Source organism: Nansenia antarctica (assembly GCF_963989245.1).
Source record: "Nansenia antarctica genome assembly, chromosome: 5".
NCBI classification, from domain to species: Eukaryota; Metazoa; Chordata; class Actinopteri; order Argentiniformes; family Microstomatidae; genus Nansenia; species Nansenia antarctica.
In genome coordinates, this window is record NC_137690.1 from 15,442,922 (window position 1) to 15,455,198 (window position 12,277).

At 42.3% G+C, this 12,277-nt stretch overlaps 1 protein-coding gene across 1 annotated transcript; it reads left to right on the top strand.

Moving 5' to 3' along the window:
* Positions 1-2,599: 2,599 nt before the first annotated feature.
* Positions 2,600-9,107, top strand: LOC308158970 (protease-associated domain-containing protein 1-like). The gene is made up of 5 exons (XM_080532690.1): positions 2,600-2,768; positions 3,180-3,280; positions 3,402-3,511; positions 7,615-7,782; positions 7,966-9,107. Exons 1-5 carry the CDS (start codon positions 2,699-2,701, stop codon positions 8,084-8,086), a joined length of 570 nt encoding a protein of 189 aa, XP_080388816.1. The 5' UTR covers positions 2,600-2,698; the 3' UTR covers positions 8,087-9,107.
* Positions 9,108-12,277: the final 3,170 nt, after the last annotated feature.

A 12,277-nucleotide genomic window follows, 5' to 3' on the forward strand; every position in this document is an offset into this window, starting at 1 on the left:
TATTTACCTATTTATTTGTCAATCTATCTGCTTCTCACATTAACATCTGCTTGCATCTGCGTGTATCTGCTGTTCAATTTACCTGAACTGAGACTGATATACCAACACATTCCTAGTAACAATACACCATAGATGATATCAACAATAAACTATCAGTCTTTCTCATTTTGTTATGAATGTATGAACTCATAACTCTGCATAGTGCATTGGAAGAATAATATGAATGCACCTTGAGCAGTTTTGCACCTAATTCACAGTAATATGCAGTACTGCAGTGTGATACGATCTATCTTCTTTCCTGTTTTGGTGTTTCTGTGTACACTGGTGGTTTGGGTCTTTCTGTACGTCACAACTGGCTATTAAAGGGCTCTGTGTTTCATGCCTCATACGGCTGTTTCCCTGTTTATTCATGTTGGTGTGTGTGTGTGTGTGTGTGTGTGTGTGCATGCTATAATGTTCATTGATCACCCACTACTGTATGTTGTTTTTTGGTATCAATGTTCCGTGTTTAGTGAATTTGAAATGGAAGAAAAGAAAAAACATTACACCATATTATTCAGGCAAAAAACCTTTACACTTTATTTTGGCTAATGGATAAAGCTACATATATATTCTTAAAACAAAAAAACAAAAAAAGAAGATGTTCCAAAACATTTAATTGTCCTCCTGACTTCCCCAGTCTATTCATATCATGGCATTTATAGTCACTATGGCACTGTTCCTCTTAAGTGTTGTTGTTGTTGTTGTTGTTGTTGTTGTTGTTGTTGTTGTTGTTGTTGTTGTTGTTGTTGTATGGGAGATGTTTGCTCTGCCTCATTATGTATGCCAACAGGCTAGAGTAGCCAATGTCAATCACAGTTATGGCACACACACACACACGCACGCACGCACGCACGCACGCACGCACGCACGCACGCACACACACACACACACACACACACACACACACACACACACACACACACACACACACACACACACACAGAGTTAATGCACTGAACTTAATGAGACAATATGCATATCAGATCGTCATTTGCTTCATAACAGGTGCAGACTAAAGGTAAAAAGGGGGGACGTAATGGAAAAGCAACGGATGGAATGGAACATGTTATCCGCTGCAGGACCGGAAAGAAGAAGAGGACCATGCAAACAGATAAATCTACCATGTAAAATTACATACTTATTGTATTTATTCCAAGTTTGATGAGAAACATGTATTAAATAAAAGCATATTATATGCATAGTGGCCTAAATGTACACAAGAACCCCCTAAAGGACCATAGATGGAGTTAAAATACACAACAGAACATCATCTGACTGTTTCTGTTTGCATAAAGCTTGAATGTGTCTGTCTATTACAGTGAAGAAAATACTAATTGAAAGAGGATACATAGCTAGATGCACTGCTTTGCATCTTCTTTTTTGAGTGAAGACGTGTTAAGTGACAAAGAAAAAAAAACACGAAAGTATTATAGTGTGACAGACGTATAGATAATCCATACAGGACCAGTATTCTCCTTAGCCAATCTGTAGTTATGCCAGGAGAAAAGCCCGCCCTCAGTAGTGGAGAGGTCTAACAACCACACATTTGTGTTCCATGAACACCCAATCAACAAGTTCCAACATTGATACTTCCGGTTTCGTTTTCGCGACTTCAAAATAAAAGCACAAGAAGAAGAGCGTTTTATTTGCCAAGCAATCAACTTGTCAGTCTATTGTTGGAATTTGGTCTTTTTTTCTCTAGGCACAGGGTCAGCCATAGTCGGCGCCCCTGGAGCAATTAGGGATTAAGTGCCTTGCTCAAGGGCACATGCAGCTCCCTCTTGATGCAGGGATCGAACTAAAGACCTTCCGGTGGCTAGCCGGCCTCTCTAACCTCTAGGCTACCACCGCCCCCCGGTAAGGTAAGTTAAGACATTAATGGAAAGTGAATTTGTTCTCATATGTTTCATGGATAATATTATGCAACAGAAAGTATATACAATTTTGATCATTATAATTCACTTATTTGTGCATTGCTAACCCTAACCCTATGTCATTTTGCATAGTGCACCTACTGTAAGGACTGTACACACATATTTTGGCTAAACTCCATAATTAGTATACACATCTACTCAGATGCAGCACTTCTAGAATATGAATCAAGTGAGTTCCAACCATGAGCTGTGTCATACAAAGTGTTGATGACTTTTTTTTTTTACTGTGGCCCAACAACTCAAAGTGCCCGATTTGGACAGCATAGGGAACGTATAATGGACTATACACAAATATATTTTCTGAGCTACAATTGGTATTTAATATTCACTGACTCGTATTAAATCATATTTCGAATATGAATCAAGTGAGTTTCAACTCTGTTGCCCAACAGCTCAAAGTGCCCTATCTGGACTGCATAGGCCATACACAACGGACAGTACACAAATAGTCTTCCAAGATTCATGATAGAATATGAATCAAGTGTGTTCCAGTCATGAGCTATACAACTAAACGTGTTTGGCCGCTTTTGTTTTGAAGAAATCCTTATTTGCATACCCCGGAAGTAGGTCGTCGGAGTACAACTAACGGTGTTCACGGAACACAGAGAACCACACATGGTGGACATTTAAACTATAGCCGCTGGTTGTTGTAACACTGGTCAAAGTCTGTGTTATGGTCGATATTAAAGTTCGCAGCGGTTTAAAGCGAGCACGACTCGGCAATGGATCGGACAAGGCTACCCTGGTTCATCTCGTTTTGGATTGTTTTCTTCCATTTGAGCGGTGTGTCAGGTGAGCGGCCAGACAGATTAGCAGCCGGCTAGCTATCTGTCAAATACATCCCAATGTATTCTCTATGATCACATTAGCTATGTAGCTATGTATCTAGCTAGCTTGCCTAGTAGTAGCAGTCATAGTATCTGAAGCCATGACGTCTTGCTCGAGTCTTCATTACCTAATTATTATTTGTGTCAAATCTACATGTCGTGATTGAGTATACACAATACTGGTATTACAATACTAATCCTAGCACCCACAAGTTACTCTCTATTACTAAAGTTGGAAGTCTTGCATAAAGGAGGGTCCTATCCAGCTAGTCTTATGTTATCAGCACTAAAGGTTACCTTAAGGGAGCAATGGGAATTGTTGGGGGTTTCTGACTTGTCTGGTGTACGTCTCAATCTATTTCTTTGTTGAATTCAGCCCGAGGTGTCAATGAGCTGTTATATTTCCGGGTCATCAGTCCAGAGGACATAGGGTACATCTTCACTGCTGCTCCTGCTAAAGACTTTGGAGGAGACTTTGTGAGTAGTACCTCAATACTTGAGCTACAGAAACTGTATGTGATATGCTTTGTGTATTAAAATGAGAAGTCATTTGTTTGCTTACTGAAGGACTCTCCCTCCCCTTTCCTCATCTCTCCAGACATCGTCATATGATGAGATTTTCCTGGTGCCAGCAGAACCAGCTGACGGCTGCTCAGACCTCTGGAACAGAGAACTGATCCAGGGCCAGGTTACCCTGCTGGAGAGAGGGTACGCTTATGGCGCTTTTCCACTACTGACCCGAACCGGGCCGCATTTGCATCTGTGCCGTGCCGTACTTAGAGAGAGAGAGAGAGAGAGAGAGAGAGAGAGAGAGAGAGAGAGAGAGAGAGAGAGAGAGAGAGAGAGAGAGAGAGAGAGAGAGAGAGAGAGAGAGAGAGAGAGAGAGAGAGAGAGAGAGAGAGAGAGAGAGAGAGAGAGAGAGAGAGAGAGAGAGAGAGAGAGAGAGAGAGAGAGAGAGAGAGAGAGAGAGAGAGAGAGAGAGAGAGAGAGAGAGAGAGAGAGAGAGAGAGAGAGAGAGAGAGAGAGAGAGAGAGAGAGAGAGAGAGAGAGAGAGAGAGAGAGAGAGAGAGAGAGAGAGAGAGAGAGAGAGAGAGAGAGAGAGAGAGAGAGAGAGAGAGAGAGAGAGAGAGTGTGTGTGGTCTATGGTGACACTTGGTAGTGGCACGTGTGTGTTAGCTACCCTCCTCTTGTACTTGTATCAACTTACACAGAGAGACAGTGCCCTCTGTAAGTAATGGTACAGTGCATTTATCTTAGGCTCTATACTACAAAAGTTTAGATTTCAAATCAAAGAATTACTATGAGGTTGAAGTATAGATTCTCTCATGCTAAGCTCTGCAATGCTTTCTTTTTAATGATATTTCAAACTTGTGGCGGGAAACGGTATATCAGGGACTACATTCATCATTTAAAATTGGCGGCTCCCTCAAACCCCCTACTATTTTGAATTCTGTGTTTAACGGTTTAAAAAATTCAATACCGGCCAACCCTAACGGGCAGGTGTTTGAGGGCTGACCAATGAAGGGAGGTTGAACACCAGACAGCCGGCAGAATTCTGCATGGCGGAGGCGGGGAGCACGATGTTGCAGTAGTCAAGGCGGGAGATGATAAAGTGTCTGAACCGAGAGTTGTGCTGCTTCTCTGGTGAGGAATGGACGTATCCTTCTGATGTTGTACAAGAGGAATTCAGGAGTGTGCTGTCGCTGTGATGTTCGCCACACATGATAAGTGGTTGACAAGGATCAGCCCATGGTTCTTGGCTGTCTGGGAGGAGGTCACTGTAGAGTTCTCTACTGTGATGGAGAAGTCTTGGGAGAGGGCAGACTTTCCCAAAGAGGAAGAATAAATCAGTCTTGTTAAGGTTGAGCTTGAGGTAGTGGGCTGAAATCTAAGCAGAAATGTCTGCAAGATATGTTGCTACCTGTGAGTCAGAGTTGAGCGTGGTCTGCTTAACAGTGGTACGAGAAACCATATGAGGAAATTACAGAGCCAAGAGTTTTGATATAGAGAGAGAACAGTAGAAAGTGTTGCCTATGTTTCTGATTTATTTTCTGATATTTCAGCCTTCTTGACTTTCATAGACTTTTCACAGACACCAAGAGCAGCTCCAAAGGCACACGCATAGCCTAGAATCAACACTAGACACTGCCAGCTCTCTTACTGTATGCCTGTGCAAATGATGTGACTGAACAGACATGACTAACCAGAAACACCTGTCTAGCCAATTGTCCCATTACTTTTGGTGCCCTGAAATAGGGGGACTATATAAGTTATATAACTATAAGTATTCTAAATGGTGAAACCAATATGTATGTCATCAAATAAAGAATGAGAATCTATACTTTAACCTCACAGTAATTGTTTACATTAAAATCCAAACTTGTGGAGTATAGAGCCAAAAGAAGAAAAAATACTTCCCAAAATCCAAATCTGATCCGATCAGATAGGGATTCAATCTTTTGAACTACTGGGCCCAGATCATTTAGGCCCAGTAGTTCAAAACTTTTAATCCCTATCTGATCAAATCAGATTTGGATTTTGGGTAGTTCAAACCGAAAAACAGGATTAGGATCACTGATATCCGATCAGATCAGGAAATCAAATCCAAGCTTTAATCTGGATCAAATGTTCAAAACGGGTAGTTCAAACTGACAACACAGGATTGGGATCAGTTTGATCCCAAAAAACTGGATTATGTTGATCCCACCAGAAGGGTGGATTTCCAGTGGATTACCAGAGCAAAATGTACTATACAATTTATTTTAAAATATGTTTCTATATAAATTAGCCTTCATGGCAAATCAATTTTATTTTTCATTTTTTGGTCACGTTTGTGGTGGCCTATTTTGTTTTATGCTCACAAAAGTATCACAACAAAAACAAATGTAATTTAGATTAAAGAAAAAATATCTTCAACAACAAAAAAAGTCCATCATCTGTCATCACTAGAGATGCTCCGATCAGGGTTTTTGGTGCCGATTACCGATCACCGATCACTGGAATCAGTGATCTGCCGATCCGATATCACCGATCACCGATCACAGCGTCGAAAATGGCAATTGAAGCATTCTATTTATTGTGTAGCATTATTTATGTTTTTAATTATTCTTAACACCATTGACAATGTATATTAAGTATTCAAATGAAATTAGGAGATGAGAAAGTATCATGAATTGACGACCATCTGTTTTATTGAATTCACAACCACCTGTAGCTTACTTCAGGAAAAACTAATAAAATGTGAAAATAAAAATCATAATAAATAAAATGTACACTGTCACATCAAATGTGCAACATTCCACTCGAATGAGAGGAACTAGGGGCTCTTAGAGAACTTGGAGCTTATACTGTAACTGTAGCTTTCCTGAGGAACAATAAACATACCCAAACTAAACTGCAACATAAACAGGCTATAGCCAAATATAAAATACTGTTTCAAGTCAGTCAGTTTCAAGTCATATTTAGGAGGAGATAAGACAGCAAGTCAGCAATAATTAATAAAACAAAAAAACAAAACATTGCACCTAAGGAGATTTCAGACTCAAACCTTACTTCTGATTAAGCAGCATCACTGGCAGATTAGCCTTGAGAAATACAAGCATCTCAGCGTTTTTGGCACTCAGCCTGTTCCTCCTATCATCTAAAATATGTCCTGCTATGCTGAAAAGTCGCTCGCTATCTACACTTGTGCAAGGTGCACAGAGGAAGACCTAAAACTCGCGCGCTAATAGTTGTTGCTATGGGCCAAGTGACTTCCTGCTCGCGGGGTCACATGACGTCGCTGAACCTACACTACGCTCGTGAAGTCGCGCTGGAACTCTGACCAGCACTCGTGGAACGCCTCTCGTCCAATCAAAGCACTCGGTCCCTTTATGACGTCGAGCCCAGTGTGCGCTTCGGCGCTCTCTGAGCGAATCGACGAACGCAGCAAATGCCGTATGATATTCGTGGTATTGAAAGACCTTGCGTGCGTTCCTCCCCGAGGTATTTCTTTTGAGCAGACATTACAAACGGCATATTTGTTGTCTCTTTCCGACACTGTGTAATATTTCCAGACTGGCAACGCCATTTTGTAAACTGATCGGTCGTGTTTGATCGGTCGTTTTGAGAACTCCGATCAAAACCGATCAAGGCCATATCGGCCGATACCGATCGGCGCCGATCAGATCGGAGCATCACTAGTCATCACCTTTCAAAAGTAATTGCGGACAATAGCATCTTGCATTGCACCACCACTCAGTCTCTCATTTAGAGGGAAATCCATAGGTGGGCCTAGATCATCAGCAGGTGCAAGGGGCTCTGGGGGATCATCGATGTCAGAGAGTGGGACTCTGCGATGGACAGCGATATTGTGTAGCACAACACAAGCCAGTGTTATGCGGCATGCTCGTATATCAGATAGTTGAGGCATGCAAAACACCTCTTCAGTACTCCATTATGATTGTCTTTTATTTTTAAAAAATATATAATTAGACATTATAGATGTCTCTGCAATGTGGTCTCTTGTCTTCCTTGTATTATTTTTCATATCCACTAGATGGAGATTGGTAGGATTAAAGCACTGATATTCAGGATCTAGTAATCTTGAAAAAAGTCTGAATCTGGATCAGGGTGATCCTATCCTGAATTGCTTTGAAATACTGGGACAAAATCTGGCCTAGTTGTCTGATCCTGGATCACAAAAAATGGGATTTCAAAATCTGATCGGATCTGATTGAGATTAAACGTTTTGAACTACTGGGCCTTAGTGTTATTATCCTGATCAACCAATATGAGCTTGCTGTTACTTTTCTGTATCTGTCTGTCTACAGGGGCTGTTCGTTTGTGCAGAAGGCTCGTGCGGTAGAGGAAGCTGGGGGGCGAGCTGTGCTTATAGCTGATGATGCAGCTGACAATGACAGTCAGTACCTGGACATGATCACTGATGGGACTACAGCCAAACCCACCATACCTGCATTATTCCTCTTAGGACGAGATGGGTAAGACACACACAAACACACACACACACACACACACACACACACACACACACACACACACACACACACACACACACACACACACACACTTTTCACTCCATGTAAACATTCTCTCAATCTTCTCAGCTTAGAGGTCTAACCTTTTCACCCCACCCCACCCCCCCCTCTCTCTCACTCCTTAAGGCTGATGATCAGGCGGTCCCTCCAAAGACAAGCTCTGCCATGGGCAGTGATCTCCATCCCTGTCAACGTCTCCTCCCTGGCCTCCTTCCCCCTGAAACAACCCCCCTGGACACTGTGGTAGAGCCAACACATATGCACACACACACACACACACACACACACACAAAACATATATACACACACACACACACACACACACACACACACACACACACTCTGGAGTCTCTCGTAGAGCCATCACACATGCTGTCCGCCTTTCCTTTGCACCAACCCCTATGGACATTCTGAGCTATTACCAGCCCCATGGTCCATCTGGGAGTCACTGTATGTGTGTACGCCACTTAAAGCTGGACATACACATCTATACTCACATGGACTCTCATCCAGGACGCTTTAGTAACAGCATGGATGGACTCCTTTACAGGAGAACACCTGCACCAAGCTTAAGATCTCAGGTTGAACTAGCTAATACGTCATCCATATGATTTATATATTTGGGACTAGATAAGACAGGAGCGTGTACTGTATTTGGTAGTCACTGGGTAGTTGTACATTTATTTTATTAGGATAAACCCCCTTGAGATGAGCCATCTCGTTTTCGAGGGGGTCCTATAACAGTCATAGTCATAGTCATGAAGACTGAAGTAAACAAAAGTGTGAGAATTGGCTTGAAAATACATGAGCTACAGTATTAGGAGTTAGGATAAAATGTTGAAATCACATTTGCACACTATACTTTCATCTTTTTCCAGCATGGCCAGATAGTGATAACTGTGTAAATGAGGAGTGAAAATCCACTCAAGACAGTGCCAGGGCAGACCCTGTCAGTGAAGCAGTGGACTCTTCTAAAACCAAATGATCTTGGTTTCAAATTAACAGTATGCTTGTTTTTGCTGTATTTTTAATGGATTATTGTGTTCTCGAGAAATGTTAAATAAGTCTTCAATCCGTTTTTTGCACTACTTTTACCAATGCCATGTTATATTATTGAGCATTCATTATTTCAGTTTTTTTCCTGGATATGGTTAGTTTGCCCTATGATAACCTTTTCCTGAATTCACCCTTATTCAAATGTGGGGTGACTACTTCAAACCTTCAATATCGTTTTTGTAAAACATTAAAAGACAACCTTTGATATGGTGCATTGTAGTTTTTATTAGAACAAAAAATGTAATGCATGCATTGTCTCAAGGTGTGGGGGTCTTATCTATGCAGAAAATGTGTAGTTAACTAACAGACCATCATTATTGTGTGTACACTGAAGACTCATAATGAGGCCAATTGCCAGACTATTACATGTTATGTTCAAGATAAGTAGCCCTAATATATATGTGTACCCTAGTGATAATCTACAGTGGCAAGAAAAAGTATGTGAGCCCTTTGGAATTATCTGGTTTTCTGCATTAATTTGTCATAAAATGTGATCTGATCTTCAAGTCACAAGTATAGACAAACACAAAGTGTTTAAGCTAATAACACAAACCATTATAATTGTCTTTATTGAACACACCCATTGAACATTCACAGCGGTAGTGGAAAAAGTAAGTGAACCCTTGGATTTAATAACTGGTCGACCCTCCTTTGGCAGCAATAACCTCAAGCAAGCGCTTCCGGTAACTGCGGATCAGACCTGCACCATGTTCAGGAGGAATTTTGGACCATTCTCTTCCTTACTTCCTCACAGCACCTCTATTGGGTTACGGTCTGGGCTCTGACTGGGCCACTTCAAAAATGGATTATTATTTTTTTGAGTCATTCTGTAGTAGGCTTACTTCGATGTTTAGGGTCACTGTCCTGCTGCATCACCCGACTTCTACAGAGCTTCAGCTGGCAGACAGCCACCCTGACGTTATCCTGTAGGATACCTTGATAAACTAGCAAAAGCAAAGCAGCCCCAAATCATGATGCTCCCTCCACTGTTGGGATGATGTTTTCATGTTGTACGCCATATCTAGTACTGCGTGTTCTTCCCGAACAATTCAACCGTAGTTTCATCAGTCCACAAAACATTTTCCCAGTAGCGTTGTGGAGTGTCACGGTGCTCTTTGACTTTGGCAAACTTCAGGTGCGCTTCAGTTTTTTTTTTTTAGAGTAGCGGCTTCCTCCGTGGTGTCCTGCCATGGACACCATGCCTGTTCAATGTTTTACGTATAGTACTGGGCCTGGAAAAACACAAAAGTCCAGAATTGCTCTAGATGGCTTAGTCCATCTAGGTGCAGGTCAAGAGAAAAGAGAGCAATCAGGTCTTTGTAATCATTTAAATGTGTCTGTTGTCTAGCCAATGTCAAGCTTCAAGTAGAGAAACTGGTTTCATTGTCTACTAGGCTGAGGTCGTCAATGTGTTGGTTCTGCCCAGACTGTCTGACTGTCTAGTGACTCTTGTGAATTCAGTCTTAAAGGTCTTTATCAATAATTTAAATGTCTTAGTAGGCATATTTTCCACCACACCCCTGACACCCCTCCCTCCTCCATGACTCCTGCCATCGCCCCTCCCTCCTCCATGACTCCTGCCATCACCCCTCCCTCCTCCATGACTCCTGCCATCAGCCCTCCCTCCTCCATGACTCCTGCCATCACCCCTCCCTCCTCCATGACTTCTGCCATCACCCCTCCCTCCTCCATGACTCCTGCCATCACCCCTCCCTCCTCCATGACATCATGATGCAAATCCAGAGTCCTCAGAGTGTCTACTTATGTGCTGCTACAGACATGTTGATTGTTGTCTTGTTGTGGATCAGCTGAGTTCATATCTCCATCCTCAATATGACGGTGAAGCTCTCCCTCCTGCTGCTCTGTCTCTGCCTGCCCTGTGAGTTCTGCTGGTTATTACAACGTCTCTCTTCTCTCTTCTTCTATTGTAACACACCGATGGTCAATACCTTCTACATTTCACTATCAATTATTTCATCTATTTGTATCTCCTGGTTCCTTTCCTTTTTTACCCTCTCTCTCTCTCTCTCTCTCTTCTCTCTCTTCTCTCTCTCTCTCTCTCTCTGTCTCTGTCTCTCTCTCCTCTCTCTCTTCTCTCTCTCTCTCCTCTCTCTCTTTTCTTCATCAGGTTTTAATGGTCAGGTCACATTGGAGTCCATTCCCTCTAGTCCAGTCCTGAAAAAGCCTGGAGAAACTCTCAGTCTCTCCTGCAAGGGGTCTGGGTACAGCCTTACAACCTATGGTATGCACTGGATGAGACAAGCAGCAGGGAAGTCGTTAGAGTGGATGGGTTGGATCAATACCAACACTGGAGCATTGATTGATTGATTGAAAACTTTATTAGAAGATTTGCAGAAGTAGGTACATGACAGTACATATTACATACAAGGTCAACTAACAGGATAAAAACCCAAGAAAGCCACTGGCTTATTTCAATTGGGGTCCTTGATCAGGCTATGCCAACAGCCTCCAAGGGAGACTTGAACTAACCAAAGACAGCTCTACAAGTATGACCCATCTGAAGCTCTCTAGTCTGAGAGCAGAGGACTCTGCTGTGTATTACTGTGCGCGTTGGGCACAGTGGTGTGAGTGAGTGGAGGAGCTGGACAAAAACCCCTCAGAGAATCACGTGTAGCAGAACCACCAGAGGGCAGTAGAGTATCAGCAAAGCAGAACCACATTTTACGAAATGCATGCATGAACACACACACACGCCAACACAACCAATCAGACATTGTTGGAGTTAGACTGAGGGTGTTTCCATGCTGCAGATATGTTCATGTTCTGTAGGCATTGTTGCACAATTTTTGTATCGGACCTATACAAAAATAATGAACAATTTGAGCATTTCACCAAAATATAAACATATGAAACAAGAAACGTGGCAGACGTTGTCATGCTGAGATGGAGAAGCACTGAGCTTTGTCATATGTCAAACTCACATTATGTTGGGACTTTGTAAAGGGTAACATGTTATGTGGACATGGAGAACAACACACATACACAAACTGTAATAAAAGTTGAAATTGTTCCCTAACCATTACTGGGGGCTATTCCACGAAGCTCGATAAAGTTCTAAGCCTCGATAAAGTTCTAAGCCTCGATAATGTTAGCTTGCGTTCGGTTCCATCAATGTGGCTCAAATAATTCGCTGCTTGGTTGAGCTCCTTCTGAGTCAGATATAATTAGCCTGGTCGCGACACAGCGACACAGACACGCGACACAGAAACAGCTCATTACTGGAGTAAGTAAGGGGCATGGACAGAAACAGCTCATTACTGGAGTAAGTAAGGGGCATGGAGAGAAACAGCTCATCGGGAGCGCAGCCTTTGCCAACTATGCCCCAAAGCTTTGGAACACATTACCTTTAGAGATCAGGGAA